The sequence below is a fragment of the Arthrobotrys flagrans genome (genome assembly GCF_004000055.1).
Source record: "Arthrobotrys flagrans strain CBS H-5679 chromosome Unknown unitig_0, whole genome shotgun sequence".
NCBI classification, from domain to species: domain Eukaryota; kingdom Fungi; phylum Ascomycota; class Orbiliomycetes; order Orbiliales; family Orbiliaceae; genus Arthrobotrys; species Arthrobotrys flagrans.
Window position 1 is genome coordinate 1,634,878 of NW_027137550.1, and position 18,775 is coordinate 1,653,652.

The 18,775-nt window shown below is 46.8% G+C and overlaps 5 protein-coding genes across 5 annotated transcripts; 3 read left to right on the forward strand and 2 right to left on the reverse strand.

Moving 5' to 3' along the window:
• Positions 1-63: 63 nt before the first annotated feature.
• Positions 64-8,807, forward strand: DFL_003570 (uncharacterized protein; the record flags this gene model as incomplete). Its single annotated transcript, XM_067632528.1, has 23 exons — positions 64-646; positions 721-1,367; positions 1,436-1,770; positions 1,832-2,236; positions 2,305-2,457; positions 2,511-2,607; positions 2,668-3,156; positions 3,214-3,462; positions 3,525-4,739; positions 4,810-5,326; positions 5,384-5,858; positions 5,916-6,225; positions 6,286-6,383; positions 6,437-6,529; positions 6,582-6,740; positions 6,793-7,087; positions 7,144-7,411; positions 7,466-7,663; positions 7,719-7,843; positions 7,913-7,995; positions 8,057-8,474; positions 8,527-8,696; positions 8,780-8,807. 23 exons carry the CDS (start codon positions 64-66, stop codon positions 8,805-8,807), a joined length of 7,410 nt encoding a protein of 2,469 aa, XP_067490788.1.
• A 1,164-nt stretch (positions 8,808-9,971) lies between these two features.
• DFL_003571 (uncharacterized protein) lies at positions 9,972-11,642 on the forward strand (the record flags this gene model as incomplete). Its single annotated transcript, XM_067632529.1, has 9 exons — positions 9,972-10,005; positions 10,100-10,251; positions 10,331-10,432; positions 10,513-10,527; positions 10,595-10,620; positions 10,684-10,738; positions 10,813-11,257; positions 11,331-11,470; positions 11,550-11,642. 9 exons carry the CDS (start codon positions 9,972-9,974, stop codon positions 11,640-11,642), a joined length of 1,062 nt encoding a protein of 353 aa, XP_067490789.1.
• Positions 11,643-12,402: 760 nt separating this feature from the next.
• Positions 12,403-13,445, forward strand: DFL_003572 (uncharacterized protein; the record flags this gene model as incomplete). Its single annotated transcript, XM_067632530.1, has 2 exons — positions 12,403-12,614; positions 12,701-13,445. The coding sequence occupies 2 exons, from the start codon at positions 12,403-12,405 to the stop codon at positions 13,443-13,445; spliced, it is 957 nt and encodes a 318-aa protein (XP_067490790.1).
• A 133-nt stretch (positions 13,446-13,578) lies between these two features.
• On the reverse strand, positions 13,579-15,442 carry DFL_003573 (uncharacterized protein; the record flags this gene model as incomplete). The annotated part of the gene is made up of 6 exons (XM_067632531.1): positions 13,579-14,001; positions 14,072-14,503; positions 14,568-15,038; positions 15,103-15,138; positions 15,208-15,227; positions 15,334-15,442. The coding sequence occupies 6 exons, from the start codon at positions 15,440-15,442 to the stop codon at positions 13,579-13,581; spliced, it is 1,491 nt and encodes a 496-aa protein (XP_067490791.1).
• A 568-nt stretch (positions 15,443-16,010) lies between these two features.
• On the reverse strand, positions 16,011-18,735 carry DFL_003574 (uncharacterized protein; the record flags this gene model as incomplete). The annotated part of the gene is made up of 6 exons (XM_067632532.1): positions 16,011-16,219; positions 16,274-16,732; positions 16,823-17,012; positions 17,088-17,288; positions 17,347-18,309; positions 18,508-18,735. The coding sequence occupies 6 exons, from the start codon at positions 18,733-18,735 to the stop codon at positions 16,011-16,013; spliced, it is 2,250 nt and encodes a 749-aa protein (XP_067490792.1).
• Positions 18,736-18,775: the final 40 nt, after the last annotated feature.

The following is an 18,775-nucleotide window of genomic DNA, read 5'->3' on the forward strand; positions in this document are numbered from 1 at the left end:
CAATCCTGACTTACCTAATGGAAACGAGCCCCTTCTAGTCCATCCCACGCGCCGCCAACAGCGATGTCTTCCCAGGCCTCAAATGCCCCGCAGGGCACCCTCCTCGCTCAGGCCATTCGACGGAATCTGGGCTCTGAAGGCCCCAGCACTCAAATCGGAACAACCGATAAGACTATTCTTGAACAAGTCCTCGCCATATACCGACCCGAGCAGACCAGCACCAACGATTCCTCCAAGGACACACTGACATGTCCAACCGATAACGAAGATGTTAACTTCAATCTCGTCCAAAGTGTCGTCCAGCACGGCTTATACAATGAGGATCCTTTTCTTACAATGGAATCTCGCTTATCCATATCCAAAGACAGCCTCGCTATAATTCGACTGGTCACCCAAACCACCCCGAGAATCCTCATACGTCCTCCAAGCTCTGATAACAATGGTTGGGATTCGGACTCTTGCAGGACCCCTTCGTGGGTTTGGCTGCTGCAGCGCATGCTGCCACTCCTTTGCCAAACTAGGATGGTTTCTCTTCGACGGGAGATGGTAGAAACCCTTTCCATCGTCTTATCCGAACTTGGACGCCAAACAATGGATGGAGACCATTCTAGCCAGGCTCGGACATACTTAAAGTCGTGTGTAGACGGTATGTTCAACATACAATGTCATGGTTGAACTCCGCCGATATCAACTAGGCCTAACTTTTAATAACTTCAAAAGGCGTCGTTGAAAGGTTTAGGTCGGATATCAAGTCGACTCTCAAGAAGTCGTTCAGCATTAGCCTTCCGAATGCTAGATCCACCCTGCCTGAAGGCAATGACCGACCCGAAACGATGAATTTCCCAAGATGGTGCTTCACAATCGGGGATCCCGTCGAAGCTTGTTCGCTCGCTATTCAAATAACCCTCGCCGTTTCAAAAGTCGGACTAAGCCATCATGCTGCACAAGTCAGCAAACCGAGTTCAGACCTCTCCGTTGCCCTGCTTGCGGGCTTAATTCAAATATGTCAAAGGCTTAAAGCCTGGGGTGCGGTCCCCATCAGAAGCAGGCTGTCGGTACAATTATACAAGCAAATTCTAGAAGCACTAGCAGAGATTATTAGTTATGATAATCTGGAAACGAACCAACCAGTTTTCAAACCTGTCCAAAAGTTAAGCATGGGGTCAATACAAGCGCTTCTATGTCACCCGGTTTCGGAGATCGACCAGGAAACCGAGATATCCTTATCTGCATTACTATTATTGCTTCTGCGGTTTGCCGAAAGGTCCAACGCCTTGAGAATAAGTCTATCACACGATCTCGTTCCTTGCATTAGAAATATACTTCAGGATTCACTCAGGTGGCAAGCAAGACATCGAGATCTAAGGGTACGAAACACCGATATGCAGAAACCCTGTCCCAGATTACAAAGGTACAATACTGATTCTTGATATAGGTCACCCTATTAAAATTTGCCATGATATGCTCTGAGGATTACGCATTTCACCAAATGCTACAGTCTAACCTCCAGCTGGTTGCGGGAGCCGAATGGCAATTCCAGAGCCCGGTTTTGCAGTTTCTTTACTCCCAACTCCCCTCCACCCAAACGCCATATGCGTCTGCACTTGAAACGAAGTTTGAAAACGTAGATGGCCCGAGAAAGAGACGAAAGATAGATGTGGAAATACCGAATCCTGGTCCTCAACTAAGGCAGGAGTCGATATCAAGGATGTATTCCAAGTTTGGTGGGCAACCGAATAAGGACTTGGCAGGGCTATACGCTATCGCTGCGTAAGCACTTACTCACGATTTTAATCTACATATTGAAATTTAGAACTAAAGGAGAATTTAGGGATGGGTTTGGAAAGCTTTCCATCCAGGAACAGTCCGACGTTTTCCACGAAGTTGGTTTGTTGACTTGCTTACCGATGAATGAAACCTTCCAGAGAGAAACATCATCGGTAAACACAGAACCAGGTCGCTTTCCCTGTGCGATATGCGATGCTGCTAAGCGTATCGGAGAACCAGGGGATGCCGACGGAGAGTCCAATGAATTGATACGGATCTTCACGGCCATCCAAAAGTCCGACGGATTCTTGCACAGTAGCAATGTTCGGGTGTCCGGAATGCAAGCCATGCGGAAAATTGTGAAGCATGAGCCTGCTATTCTGGATGGTCACTTTACCGGTCATCCGTTTGGTCAGTGGTGCCTCCAGGCTTTAAGAAGCTCAAATCGGGACCTCAGAATGCTGGCAGTGTAAGATTGGCTTCTGTATACTTGATATACGTTTTAACTGATCTGGTTCTCACTGGTTCATGTCGCAGGATGACACTTCCACACTTCTCCATTTTTGGGAATCATGACGAAAATTCGATAGCGGAGCGTACCGCCTGTTTGCTAAAGGTTCGCGAAATATCTTCTGTCTCTGATGATACGATACAAGAAACTTGCATTATTGCTTGGGGTAGGATGTCGAGGTTAATTTCCACCCGGTCCACACGTTTAGATATCGATCTAACTCGTTTACTAGAATTCTTGAGGGGGATGATCTTCATCTTGCTCTTGGGTTACTGCTTGGCTACCTGGGGCATAGCAATACTTATCTTGCTGCGGTTGCTTATAATGAGGTACCCTTCCTATTCTCGCTTCTTTTTGTTTATTTAGCTCTCACTCATGGAACTACCTAGATTGAGTCTGTGGCCCAAGCAAAGAGCTTGTCAATGTCGACCCTGCTGGGACAGTTCTGGAGAGACCTGAGTGTGATGGTTGTGAGCCTTCTCAAAACCAAGCCACAGGTCATACAAAGCGTCTCTACGCTCTTGGGGATACCTACACAGGAATTCCTTTCGAATACCATTTCATACACCCTGCCGCATATGGTTCTTAATCGCAAGCTGGATGTCCTGGAAAACTTGGTACTGGCCTATAATAGCTGTAGAAAAGGCGAGACGGAGTCCACTTTTCAAGTATGCATGCACCATATTACATCTATTTTAGGGCTTATTCTCGTTCAGCGGCACGATGACATTGAGGAGCATACCATGTCTCTGCTTCGACATGCGGACCCGACCTTCCAAAGGCTAGATTTTGCGGAGTTGATTAAGGCGGATCCCATCGCGATTATGGCAGAAACCATTCGATGTTACGCTGTTTTAAACCCGGAGGCTAAACCGAATGTAAGTCGTTTTACAGTGCTGATCCCACTGTGGATAGTGTCCATTGACAGTGTATAGGCCCAAAAAGCTATCAAGAAGATCGCCACCGTATGCTATAGAAAACCAGTTGGCGTAAAGAGAGAAAAGAATCCGGATATGCTACACTCGTTCTTCGAGGTCCATGTTCTAGGGATTATTGCCCAATACTCCGAGGTTCTTTTTAGTCTTCGAGCGAAACATTCTTTAACTGAGAAGCGGCGTAATCTCAAAGCGATCGAGGATATGATAAAGCTGGGAAAGGGAGGGCTGGTAAACGGACTACCTCAGGTAACTTTTCATCGATCTGCTATGCCTTTACCTCAAGTACTAACTGAGACCAAAATATATAGCTCTCAGCTTGCTTGTCCTCAGCCTTGGAGATAAAAGGATTACAGGAGACGACGCTATCTGTATGGTATGCGCTGATGACGGAGATCCCTTCGGCGGACATCGCGCCATACTTCCCAGTTGTCCTATGTCTTTTGATCAAATCCTGGACTGAGTTTGGCGAACCTTCAAAACGGTTGGGGAGATCGCTTCTTTCCCAAATATTTGAGATACACAAGGCTACATTACAAGACGAAGCTGATTCACTTCCATTGATGACTATTATCCCGGAATTTGATCAATATGAGAAGATACTTTCTGTGTCGAGAAACAAAGATCTAAAAGAACAGCTCCGGATCTTGACCGCCAGAGGCACCCACGAAAATCCGCTCGTTGTTGAAAGGGCCTTGATCGAATTGAGAGGCTACCTTGAAAAGAATGAGCATTTCATAAGAGACATCACAAACGACGAAATTCCCGATTCTGTTGTCGCGGAAGTTATACGTAATCTGCTTGATGTCTGCGTCAAACATGGACAATCCACAAACTCGATTGCGAAACTTGCGTCCGAATGTCTGGGTATGATAGGGGCGGTAGATCCTAACCGAATTGAAAGTCCCAGAAGACTAGATGACTTGATGATTTTACATAACTTTGAGAGAACAGAGGAGAGCATACAGTTTGCTCATTTCCTGCTTGAACATCATCTCGTCAAGGCATTCTTGTCAGCAACAGATACACGCGCCCAGGGATTCCTTTCATTTGCGATGCAAGAGTTATTGAAATTTTGTGGATTCAGTCCTGAGGTTTTGGTCAAGCAAAATACAGACTACGCGGTAGCCCCGGGCCAAACTCGATGGAGAGATTTCTCAGTTACCGCAAGGAATGTTCTTTCACCTTATTTGAGTTCGAAGTACATTCTATCAACTGCTGCGACAAGTCACAAATCCACTTATCCGATATTCTCGACCACAAAATCGTATCGAGAATGGCTGACTGAGTTTCTCCTTGATCTCCTTCCGAAGGCGCGGGGGGTCCACACGAAAACTCTCTTTGCGGAGATCATAAGTAAAATCGTTAAAGGGCAAGACCTATCTATCCTCAACTTTATTCTGCCATATATTGTGCTGCATATCGTCATTAGCGGCACCGTGGGAGACAAGAACAACATCTGTCTCGAAATGGTTTCGATCCTCCAACATGAAATGTCGGCAGATAGAAATCAAGAATTTGAAGTGGTAAAGAGATGTAGTGAAGTACAGTCCCGCTTATACCTTGGACGAAAGGTTTAATACTAATGGTTCCTAGAGTGTGTTTATATTGGTTGACCATATGTCAAAATGGATACGAGAGAAGCGACGGTATAATTCCAGCGCAGCTATCCACATGGCGCGTCAGCTATCGCGCCAGGCGCCCGAGTCTATAGACCAAGGTCCCGACTCTTCCATCGCATCCGTGGAGGACTTGTTGTCCAAGCTCCCCCCAAAATTAATCGGTGAGCGGTCTATCCAGTGTCAATCATATTCTCGAGCTCTGTTTTATTGGGAGCAATACATGAGAAAATGCCGTACCGAGCAGACCAACATGGAGGCGCTTTACACTCAAATGCAATCGATTTATTCCGAAATTGATGAACCGGATGGTATCGAAGGGATTTCGACAAAACTGAGTGTGGTCAATATCGAACAGCAAATACTGGAGCATCGCAAAGCTGGGAGGTGGCTGGCAGTGCAAAGTTGGTACGAACATTTACTGAAAGAAAAGCCAACGGACACGGATCTACAATACGGCCTGCTTTCAAGCCTGAAGGAGTCCGGCCAGCATGGTAACCATACCCGATCGTTCCCACGTTCCCATGAAATCTAGGCTTACTGTGCGTTAGAAACACTGCTGGTACACATGGAACCGATTCTTAGCTTGCATAATTCACTCCTATACCGAGTACTAGGCTTCGGTATTGAATCGGCTTGGAGGTCTCTGAATTGGGACAAGCTAGAAGTTCTCCTTCAGCAATGCCCAGATCAGACTTCATTCGATGTTACTATTGGGCGAACGATCAATGCTTTCAGAACTGGTGACAAGAAGTCTTTAGAGAACATTATCCACACTGGACGAGACCAGTTAGTGAGATCGATGACAATATCTGGCACAAACTCAATACGATCATCCCATGAAATACTATTCCAGTTTCAAGTTTTGGCGGAATGCCAATATATTACCTCAACTTTCCAGGAAGGATCTATTGATGGGGCTGCTTTCAAGCATAATATGGATGCAAGGCTAACATTGTTGGGGCCATCGCATCGTGAAAAGCAATATATCCTAGCACTTCGTCGTGCCCTTCTATCTCTGTGTCGGTGAGTTTTCAAGTGACCCTGTTCAAACCCGAAGCATTCATTGACATGGCGGTCTAGTGGGTTCGACGGTTTCACGCGGCCCTATATTTCCTCATTATGGCTTACTACTGCGAAACTTGCCCGCAAGAAGAAAGACTATCACCAGGCCTTTACGGCGATCCTGAATTCGAATGATGATCAAAATGGTCCTATTGAACAAGCTAAACTAGCTTGGGATGAAGGTCGACACCGAAGAGCCATAAAATTGCTTGAAAATGCAATAGAGACAAATGCGTTCGAAACAGTTTTGCCAGCTACGGACTCGTTCCAGGATCTTGATGCTTCTGAAACTCGAAAAAGACATCCCCAAAGTTCAGCAAAAGCGAGAGTAGGTCCTCATGAAAGTTGGATAGTTCTAGAAATCGTTTTCTAACAAAGTCGGCTCCAGGCTATGCTTCTCTGGGCAAGATGGATGGATAGTGCTGGGCAGATTCAGTCAAAAATTCTCGTTAATAAATTTCGGGCGGTTGCCCACTCATACGCGCGGTAAGCAACTTGTTTCGTTGAACAATGTTGGGATATCTCTAACTCGTGGGCAGCTGGGAGAAGGGCCACTTTTATCTTGGACGACACTATAACAATATCCTCAAGACCGAAAGAGCATTGCCGCTTACGAAGCGTCCAGAAAGCCTGTACGTTTCCTGCCCGCGTAATAAATAGCTCGAGAGGCTGACCTAGCGCAAGTCTTATCGGCGAGAATGTGAAGCTCGTGTGCACCAACTACATGAGGGCAATGATGTACGGGACGAGATATATATTCCAAACTCTGCCCCAGTTCCTCAACTTGTGGTTGGATTTTGGCCTGGAATCCGAGTCACCCTTAGAGCCTGAAGTTGGAGTCGAGTACGTCAATCTCTTAAATACTCTTAAGTATCTCCAAGCTAATGTGCATCAGGAGTTTCCGAGATCACCTCGCAGCGCGGCGAAAAAATGAGATTACCGACTTGCTAAACCAAATAAAAAAGGGATGTCTTCACAACATCCCCACCTTCGTGTTCCTATCTGCGCTCCCGCAAATAATGTCTCGGGTTGGCATTCAAAGCGAGAGCACATGGGTGGTCCTGGAAAAGATCATTTTAAGAATTTTGATCGCATACCCACAGCATACCATGTGGTCTATCCTTGCCGTATTCAAGTCTGGGCAGGCTGACAGAAGGAACAGGGCTACTAAAATATTAAGTAGACTCAAGGTAATTCCCTCTCTTGACGCAAGCTCAGAGGTTAGGAAGCTACTAATGTGACATAGACTGAAAAAGCTGCCAATGTCGATCTGAAAACATTTATTGTTGCGTCTCAGAAATTAGTCCAAGAGCTGCTAGCATTATCCAATTTCGAGATAAAGGGTAAACCGAGCCATGTTAGTCTTCGGGACGACCTAAACTTCCAGCATAACGTTGCACCGGTGGCACTTATCATACCAGTCCAGTCCGCCCTATCAGTCTCCTTCCCTGCTGATGGGCTAACCCCCAAATCCGGCCACAATCCCTTTTCCCGAGACCAGGCCACGATTTCTAGTAAGTCCACCGACGCATGTCCTAATCTTTCGCATTTCTAATCGTTATCTTTAGAATTCGAAGACGAGGCCGATGTGATGAGCTCGCTCCAAAAGCCCCGGAAGATTACGATAATCGGCAGTGATGGTCACCGCTACCCATTGATGTGTAAACCAAAAGATGATTTAAGGAAGGACGCACGTTTAATGGAATTCAATACGATCATCAACCGTCTTTTGAAGAAAGACGATGAATCAAGCAGGAGGCAACTACGTATGTCTTTCTTCCCTTCCCTTGATTGACCTAGTCTCTAACGTTCCTACTACAGAGATTCGCACATATGCTGTGACACCGTTAAACGAAGAATGTGGTTTAATCGAATGGGTGAACAACCTTCGTCCTCTGAGAGACATTCTACTCAGATCATACAGAGCCAAGAATATTTCCGTAAACGTAAGCCGCTTGAATTGACAGCAAGTATACTCCCGAAATTTGAGGCCTCCTATTAATTGTTTGATACAGTATGCAGAAATCCGGGTTCTGTTGGATGACGCGTGCTCTAGTCCTTCAAAGTATCATATATTTAATGACGTGATCGTCGCACGGTACTGTGTTTCCAAAAACCCACGTCCCATCGACAAGCAGAGACACTAATTCAATACGTAGATTTCCTGCCGTCTTTCACGAATGGTTTGTTGAACTCTTTCCCGAGCCTGAATCGTGGTTCGCGGCAAGACTGTCCTATGTTAGGACCACGGCCGTCATATCAATGGTTGGATATGTATTGGGTCTGGGCGACCGACACGGCGAGAACATTCTCTACGATGAATTGACAGGGGAGACCCAACACGTCGACTTCAATTGCCTCTTCGATAAAGGCCTTACCTTTGAAAAGCCTGAGCGTGTGCCGTTCCGATTGACCCAAAACATGGTCGATGCAATGGGTTTAACTGGTTACGAAGGCCCATTCCGGCGGTCATCTGAGGTTGTCATGCGTATCCTTAGGCAGAACGAAGAAAGTTTGATGACGGTAGTTGAAACGTTTCTCCACGATCCTTTGGTCGAGTGGTTGGCGGTTAAGAAGGTAGGGATTCTAGATCAGAATTTGTGAACCTTAGGCTAATATTAGTCGATAGCGCCGTACCACCAATCCTAGTAAGGCTCCAGACAATCCAAAAGACGTTTTGGAAAGCATTGAGAACAAACTGAGAGGGCTGCATGCTGGGGACCCCGTCCCTCTTTCGGTAGAAGGACAGGTCCAGGAGCTGATCCAACAGGCTGTTAACATTGACAATCTCGTTCAGATGTATGTGATCCCTCCTCCGCAAATTTCCTCTATAAAAGAGAGGGTTCTGAATGCGCCTATTAACGCATCTGCAATCGGTCCAGGTACATTGGGTGGTGCGCATACTTCTAAAATTCAATCCCAACCGATTAATCCAGAACCACAGCAGGGGTTTCGATAATAAACGTTAGCTAGGCTTGGTAGCCATGGGTGGTTAGGTTTATTCTGGTTTCGAAAACCCTCAAATACTTAAGAGTGTACGTGCTATATGGTTTGATTAGCCTTGTCCACTATACAAATAAAATGAAGTCCCCATGTTAGATAAATATACATATTCGCCAATTAAGAGACCTCTGCGGCTAGTCACGTTCTGTGTATATTCGTGTGGACGTACATGTACATGTAAGGACACGTGCCAGTAGAATTATGTAAGTAGGTATACGCACATTTCTCCTGCATGAAGGTGTCACATTGCCGTGCGTGTTCTCACCGAAGCTTCGTGTCTCCAGCCAACAGCGGAAAGTTAACGAGCAATTCACGGTTAGCTCCCAGCTGGCGCAGTATATATTTGGGATTGAGCTCCTTCCTGGTTAAGCGCGAGCGTGTCGTACCTCGAGCTCAAGTCTCTACCACACAGTTGACCGACTCGACTCCCGATAATATCAGCATCACCGGAAAACAAAACAAGGCTTGACAAGGTCTCTGAAATCCATAATCTCCAATTTATCCACCCGTATTGAAAACACCAACGGAGCCATGACGTCGAGATATCGTGTTGAATGTATGGACACCTACCTGCAACACCCGCAACACAAGTATCCCATAGGCCGAACGAGATTTAGTTTTGACGACTAACATCTTTTGCTACCTGCCTTGATCCAGATGCGCTGAAGGTTAGGACACTCTGTATGATTGGCTTCATATAGCGGAATGTGACTAATAATTTTAGACTCATCGTCGCGATCAATTTATTGAATGTATGGCCTTTATTCCATTCTCGAAGTTGTTTTCTAGCTTTATAAAGCTCGAAGCTCCCGTAAACCGAGTGCTGATTGAGAGCCGATGTTGGTGACCCATAGGGATCAAGGTTTGCTACATACTGTGCTTTTCTACTATCCCACAACTGCACAATGCTAGGCTGGCTACTGACCATGATACCCTTTTGTTCCAACTTTGATCTCCAATCAGGGCTTGCTTGCCGTACCTTTTGTTCTTCACTCTCAGCCTAATGCTGCTTTAACACACGTGAGAACGGACGATACGGCGTCCAATGCAAGGAGACGATATGCCGAGATTATGCGGGATGTCGAACAGCTTGTCAACGATCATAGTACGTGATACAAAATAACCCTTACGGACCCAGTCAAACAAATATCGATATATCTATATTGTAATAACACACTGTTTGTCTTGGGGCCAATTAGTTGAACATCAGAGACTGGGGGCACCAGAAAGATCGAAGTTGAAGCTGCTGGTCCCCTCTTTGAGTATTTTCTTTACGCCGCTCCTCCTAGAGGAAGCATTTATGGCACAAGACGCAAAACGAGCTATTAGCTCTAGGAGATTTGTTTCCCCTGTAGGCCTTGACACTGCCATTTCTTAACATTCAATTCAAATACCCGCAGTGATTGATATCTTATGGGGCAAACACGCAGTCTTTCAACGACATCCGGCTCATATTGAACACGGCCCAGATCATGAGTTTGGTTAAGGGTGGTCCCCTCCAACTCGTTACATTTGATGGGGACGTCACATTGGTGAGGATATTTCCATCTTTGGCCCTCATTAACTCGAAGCCTTTCTTAAAGATCGACTAATTCGTTATATAACTGCCAAGTATGATGACGGAGCTGTAAGTTTCCAATTCCCGAATATTATGGACGATTGAAATTATGATTCTGAATTATGGTTTAAAAAAGTCTTTGATACCATCGAATCAAGTAATGTGAGTTGAAATTCTGTTCGTCTAACTAATACAAACTAAGCTTGGGGGTTCACATATTTTTAGTTCGCGAATACTCGCCCTCATGAGTAGAGGCATACGGGTTGGTGTCGTTACTGCCGTGCGTTCACAATCTCCACACTTGAGTATTTTACTGCACCAGGCCCCTAGAGATATGCTAACGGTGGAGTTTAGGCGGGGTATGAGGAGGCCAAACGCTATAATGACCGCCTTCACGGGCTTTTGGAAGCGATAAGCTCCTCCGAGTCAATAACTCCAGAGCAGAAGAAGAATTTTGTTGTTTTAGGAGGAGAAGCAAATTTCATGTTCCGATTCAATTCGGATGAACTTCATCTATTGGAAAGCGTTCCAAGAGACATGTGGGCTCTAGATGAAATGAAAGCATGGAAGGATGAAGATATTACTGAGCTCCTCGACATAGCCGAAGCTACTTTGAGTGATTCGGTCAAGACAATGAGGTTAAAAGCAGATATTATTAGAAAGAGTAGGGCTGTTGGTATTGTCCCCAAACTCGGAACAAAATTCTTTCGAGAGCAACTCGAAGAAACTGTTCTTGCAGCTCAGAAGGTCCTAGAATTGAGCGATGTTGGGAGGCGACTCCCATTTTGCGCGTTTAATGGTAGGCTCCTACCAAGCTGGTTTATTAATCATTATTCATAAGTAGCTAATCATCGAATTTCGAATCTCGAAAGGTGGGAACGACGTTTTTGTTGACATCGGTGATAAGAAACTTGGTGTCGCTTGCTGCCAGCGTCTGTTTGGTGATATTCAAGGCATAAATACCCTCCATGTCGGCGACCAGTTTCTATCGGTTAGCGGGAATGATTTTAAGGTCAGTGATTATTCCGCTACACTTTAAATTAAACGTCGAGAGTTAGTGTCACCAGTACTGTTCTGACGGAAGACTACAGACTCGAATGGTGTGCACAACATGCTGGGTCGCCTCTCCAGCAGAGACCGTCGATATTCTCGACGAATTCCTTGAATTAGCCGCGACAGCCTAGTTATAAACCCATTTTGTCATCCTATAGCTGAACGATTACCCCGTCATGTAAATGCAAATTAAACAAATGTTAAACGTTTTCAAACGTTTGGATTACGAGTTAGGAAAAGAGAGGATAGTACGTTGTTTTGTCCTGCGCCCAAGACCGAGTACTCAAAGCAAGTGCTTAATTGAGTAACTAGCTAGGTATATCATAGATTAATTAACATCGAACATAACTTGTCCTTAGAAAGCTACATGACAATGCCTTTACTATAGCTATAGGAATCTTGATATTGTGCATCGTCTGTTAGCTCGATATTGATATTAAATACAACAATTTCAACACGCAGTCTGCGGATCTGGTGATGCGTACAATAATATTATCATGATCGTAGAGACAAGGGGAGGTCATATAAATCAGCTAACAAAGCGGAAAGCAGGTTCTATAGCTTTAGACGGTAATTCTTTCCTATTATTTTCAGGGAATTTAATAACCAGCTTGGACCTCAAGGTTTACATGAAATATCAGGTGTCCATTCATGATTCTGGTTAATTGGCTTGGAGGTGCTCCCGACATCACAGTCGAAGATTGAAACGAGTAATACAGTGATATCAAACAAAACATACCAACACAAAACCAGCTCGTCACAACTCTGTTGCTTGAGCTCAAGCTGGATATCAAGAGCACCTCCTGCACGACCAATCTGATCGCAATTGCGACCTTCCACCTCCACCATCGATATCAACAAGTACCCAAACCCTGGTCCTCCTGGCCAAAAATGACGGATTTCGATATCGACGATGATGATGAATTGGACGAACTTTTCAACTATGACATTGATAAAATCAATACAACGTTTGACGCAAACAAAGCCTCTGACGACCAACAAGGCAGCAAGGGCAAAGGGAACGCGGGTACCGAGGACTTAGGCGTCGATGAGGAAATCAAAATCCGAACTCGAAAGCCCAAGGTGAAACTTACAGAAGACCGGTAATTTTAAAACATTACATTCTCGTGGATCCCCCCCGAAGTTTCTATCTTTGCATGCGCACATAGCTGACGCGCATCCTGGTTAGGCTGCTCGGCCCAGATGGTATTCCATATCTGCAAGAGCACGCGGCGAAGAAGATAAAATTTAAAGGCAAGGGACACGAGATCTCTGACCTTGAGAAATTACTCAAATTTTATCAAATTTGGGCGGACAACCTCTACCCGAAGGCTCGATTCAAAGATGCTATAGATATGATAGAGAAAATGGGGAGTTCAAGAGGCATGCAGAGAAGAAGGGAAGAATGGATCGAGGAGTTCAAGACAAATCGAGCGAATGAAGACGATAGGTTAATAAAGAAGGCGAGGGCAGTGCTGCATGCTGATGCTCCGAGGATTGATGCTCAAGGGAGAATTGTATTGAGAATTGCGGATCCCTCTAGCGAACCTGAAAGGCCAAGATCGGGAGAGAAGCCTGGAGGAGGGTCTGGAGGAGGGTCCGGGGAAGGTATAGATGCGCGAACCGATATTCCAGGCGCAGACGCAGCGAGGAAGGACAACGGAGATTCTCTATTCTTCGAGGACGAAGACGAAGATGATTTGGACGATTTGGACGAAATTCTAAAACAAACAGAGAGTTCACGATCCGCAAAAGCAACCGGTGTCGGGGAGCCAGGCGACGATGATTTCGACGAACTAGACGCTATAATGAGGGGCATGGAGGACACTAGTACCAATAGAGGTACTGGTACAATTATTCGAGCAAGAAATGTGGTAGAATCTGATGACGAATTCGAGGATGCAATGGCGGCAATGAGGGAAATGGAAGGCTAGTTTTCAGCCCATCCCTTTCCACCGGACGCCTCGAGTCGTATATCCTCGTTTCAACATCCAAGCGAATTGTATTGTAGATAACATACATGCATGGCAGATACTCAAAAGTACCCAGCGGGTGATGTTAGTCCTGCTAGAGTTTCGACCTGAAGGCGGGAGCCACGAGCGGATCATATGCCCTTAAGCTCAACGTATCCTTGATGGCCGTAGAATGCAGGGCGACCGCACGGGTATCTACCATATTCTCCTCCAAGTCGGCAATAGTTGGTGCTCCAATCAGCCTCATGTTCATCTCCATCTCATCTTTAAGCAATTGCATAGCGCGATCAACCCCGGCCAAGCCGTACGCCGACATAGCGTACAGAAAAGGCCTTCCAATGCCCACACCCTTAGCACCTAGACAGAGTGCCTTTACGATGTCGGATGCACGTCGGATACCACCATCTATGTAAATTTCTATTTTATTCTCGAGCCCTCTTTCTTTCAGAACCGGCATGGCCGCGGCCAAGATTTCAATCCCGCTGGGAGCGGTATCTAACTGCCTTCCGCCATGATTCTAATCCAAGGTAATTCGTGTGAGCGTTCTAATTTCAGTCCGACGGCAAAGACGAAATTGTGAAACTTACCGATAATACGACCCCATCGACACCAGCCTCACATGCTTTGATGACGTCTTCTACACGCTGCACGCCCTTGAGGACTATCTTCATCTTGGTAATGCTTTTGAACCAGGGGATGTCCTTCCAACTTAAAGATGGGTCAATGAAGGAGGAAATGGCCCTAGCGGCACCTTGTGATCGATCCATGGAATCCCCGTTGTCGTTTTGGACGCTGGACCCATTGTCTTCGAACTTTGATCGCATATCTTTTTCCCTTCGTCCTAGTTGGGGTGCGTCCACAGTAATAAACAGGGCCGTGCATCCTCTTTTTTCTGCATGGCAGACTATCTTCCGGGTGATTTCACGGTTTTTGTTGACGTATAGCTGAAGCCACTGGATTTGATCCCCGGCCCTTGCGTCACATATCTCGTCGAATGAACACGATGCTAACGTCGGTATCTAAGGATTGAAGTCAATTCAGACGTCCTAATTTTCCATGACTGACGGAGAAGGGCGCTCCTACCATCTGTATGACATTGTGCTTCGCGGCGCCCTTTGTTAAAATAACCTCCCCTTCGGGATGGCCTAACTTGCCCAAAGCTGTTGCAGTGACATAGAAAGGTATTGAAGTCTTCGTCCCCAGCATAGTAGTCGACATGTCGACTTTCTCCACGTCTACTAATATCCTCGGCCGGAACCAAATTCGATGGAAGGCGGAATGGTTGTCTCTCAGTGTGATTTCGTCGTCTGCTCCACTGCTATAGTACGCCCACGCTGTCTTTTTCATTACACGTTTGGCCACAGCCTCGAAATCCAGTAGATTGTAGCACTGGTCAAGCGCTGGCTTGCTTTCAACATACGACTGCCTTTCGGCTTCGTAAGGGTCAATTGCTTTCACTTCGGCGGCTACGGTTGACATGTCGACTTCACCCATGTGCTTCGAAGGGTCGAGATACTTCTCGAGCGTATCCGGCGGATGAATCGGATCGAATTCCTAGAATCCACGGACTGTCAGGATGTTCCGGCTATTGGTTTGTAACTCCCATTTCCATGCGTACCTCGGTGGCATCTTTGCCTGCATATTTTAGAATTATCTATAAAAGATGTCAACCGGGGCCGATGACGGATGTATATGTGCGCAACTGTTTTCTCTTCTGTTTTACCTTAGAGCCCCCAGGGTGTTCTATCGGAGACAGGCGCCACAATGCATTTGGTTAATTATATGCTTGCGGTAAAATAATATATAGCACGGTTTGCTAGGTGGCAATTGTCTACGAGCGGTGGCTTACCAGGCAAGAAGTCGGTCACATCGTAGGCTTTTCCGTGAATGATGACCCAGCAGGATTCTGCGGAATTGTGTTTTGCGATTTCGCTACTGGTTAACAGCGCGTTTACCATGATTTAACTCGTGTAGCTTTAGCTCTAGCTGTAGGTGGTCGTTGTAGTACTGTAGGAGAAGGGAAGAAAGAATCTATAGGGAAAATAAGGACACAGCGAGATTTCTATATCACTGCGAGGTCTGATCAGGGAGAGTGGAGGTGATGGGGGGTGTTTTTAAAGAAGCGCGACAGTAAGTACAGTGTCATGCCATATGGCCGGTTGATTAAGTAATTGATACAGATAAAATACATGGACTGAACTGTGCGACAATGCACGACAGCCTCGAGGCGAGGCTCCAGGCGGCGAAATGGAAGGAAATCACTCGGATGCAAACCCGCTTAGACCTGACTTGGTAAAGCCTGGAATTTGATTCGCCGGGGATTCGCCGAGCCCTCCGCTGGCTAAACCCATGTATCATTCCGTTCAAAAAGATTACCCCGTCGTATTTCGACCGAATGCAACAGGCCTAGATTATGGGGAAGGGGTGGGTGGCAAACAATATTGAGAAGCGGGCCTTGATGCAAACCTCGCCGGGGAAGCGATATCAAAGATAAAAATAGCGGCAACATGCAACAACAACGTTCGTTTATGACGTCTCCTCCCGAGGGTAGAACACCTTTCCGCGCTCCTTATCATCCACGAGTCGGCTAAGGCCCTTGAGCTTCTTGAAGAACTCGGCTTTATTGCTAGGATTCACACGACCGTGGAACTTCTTACTGATAGTTGCGAAATCGATACCTTCTGGGGTGAGGACTGCTTTGATTTCATCCTCCGTGATCGGTGCTTTCGATTTGTCTGAGAGCTGTTAGTGGTTGAAGGGCAAAATCCTTGCTGACGGTGGGTACGTACCTGCGGCGGCGCTTGGGCTACCGCCCCTGCTTACTCCAGCACTTGGGGACCCAGATCGAGATTTCTTACCTACTGCCGTTTTTGCAACAGGGGGACTACCAGATCGGGCCGGAATACTGGCAGGACCCTCTCCGCCCACTCTGATCTTAATCTTCTTCGCTGCCTTCCCTCCTTCACTTGTGGCTCCGTCTGACATCTCGCCGCCAGTTTCATACTCACTACCGCTTCCAGCCCCCGTTGGCTTTCTTCTTTTCTTGATGTTTTTGTTCCTGGGGATATCTCCAGCGGAGCTACTTGGGCTGGGCGCCCCGGTGTCTGGCTCACGCTTGATGGCGATTAAACGGCTTTGAGCCGACGTCTGACCGTTGGCTGCGGCGAGCGATTTGGCACTCGTAGATTGGTCGTCCTTCTTGGCTCGTTTATTTTGCACGCTGGATTCGGGGCCTGCATCCGCTATACCTGGAGATCCGGATCGTTTTAAAGATTTAGCGGTTTGGGCGGCCGATGGTTTATTTGGGGCTGTGGTGGCTGTAGTAGGAGAAGACGTGCCTGGCTGAGATGCTGCTTTCCCTGCAGCTGCGGCCTTCAATGACTTGACGGCTTCCTCGGCTTCCTTTTGCTCTTGTCTTTCCCTCTTTCGCTCTTCCTCCTCCTTTTCCTTGACGGCCTTTTCTGCTGCTTTCTTCTTTTCCTCCTCTTCTTTCTTGGCTGCCTCTTCATCGCTATCCACGGACTCTTGCTAGATTGTATGTTAGCCGTGTTAAGGTCTTTGTGGTTTATGCCTAACGGTGGGTGGACCTATAAAATAACTTACTGACGAAGCATATGGGTTTTCATCCGAGTCGGATTCATATATGGCGTTCTTCTCACGCTGTTTCAAATACTTTTTCACTTTACGCCCGTGAGCCTTTCGAGATCTCTCCAACGCCCGCTTCTCCTGTTCCTCTCTTTCGTAGTCCTTCTCGTCGCGAATGTCGAAGATGTTGGCAGAAAGTTGTTCTCTTTGCATTTTTTTCTGTGAATAGAGTAAGCGAAACAGAATTCTTAACATATCACCAGAGAACTATACATACCGTAGCCACCTTGAGTTCCTCTTCGTCGCCTTCTATGATCGGGGGTGCTTCGTCATCTGCAAAGTCTTCCTCAAAATCGAGTTCATCGGCATCCGTAAACCCAGGCTTCGCTTCACGGCCCTCCAAGCGGTCACCTTTGACAGTGTAGAGCCTTTTTGTGGCACGTAGATTTTCCTGTTCTTCCTTGAGCTTGGCTTCCTTTTCATCGGCCTTGGTTACATCCATGAACCACCTGTTCAGCCTTTCCTTCTGTTTCATGGCAGCTTCCGCCTGGTCAGCAGATAGGGTTTTGAAATTGTTTCGTTGCTGAAATCGATAGAACTTTTCGACGGGTATCATCTTGAACATGCCGTCATCCATGACGAGCATGACAGAGGTACCACTAAGGCCACCCTCGAGATTACCGATCCAGGTATTCTTATTTTCATAGTCCTCGATGAACCATGGGAAGTATTCTTCGTATTTGAGTCGACGCTCTTCTTCGTCGCGCTGGAAAACCTGCTGTGTCTTTTTCTTGAACATGTTCTTTTTCTGCTTGACTGCTCCTCCATGGGGAGCGATCCTTGCTAGGTTTTCCGCATGCTGCCTCTCTTTCTCAGCCTTCTCAGCCTCTCGTTTTGCCTTTTCTTCCGGGTCGATGTCCTTCTCATCAGGGTCCAAAGTTGCGCCGTTGCTTCCGGGATCAACCCTTGCACCTTGCAAGGGGCCGCGAGGATCTCTTCTGTGTAGTTTGATGGGACGGATGAACTCCTCTGGATCCATAATGTTGACATCGTTTTTCGAGTACAGTCTCATGCAATGGAAGCGCATGTTACGGAGCAGAGCCTTTTTGGTTGTGACGAGTTTGTACTCGATGTAAGTCGACGGATCCTCGTCAGGTTCGGGGTCCTCGTTGATGGCAGGCTTCAAACCTGGGGGGGGGGGCCGAGGGGTTTCTTTGGAGGTGGTTTTCTTGGCTTTGGTCTAACCAGCGGGTCGCCGGTGGCACGACGGATCTTTCGAGGCGGATGAGGACCATTCGGGCCCGGTGTCGTTTTAGCAGAAGCGGTTGGGGGCGTCGGGGACGCCATGGCGCGTTATTTGGGGAAAGAGATATGATAATTGTTGATTCGGTGAGAACGAGGGAAGAAGGATTTGTGGTAGAGGATATGGAGCAGGTACGAGAAGCGCGAGAGGTCGGAAGTCGAGTATTTGAAGCCGGAGGGTGGAGAAATCCTTGTGGGAGGTAGGATCCTGGTGGAGGTGGATGATGGTGGTGGTGGTGGTGGTGGTGGTGGTGGTGGTGATGATGATGATGACTGGGAACTTCGATTGGCTGGAGAAACCACTCCGAACATTCAAACGCTCAAACCAAACATCATCACCGTCAACCACCGCCCACCGCAACATCAAAAGCGATCACGCACTCGACTAGATACTCTCTAACCTG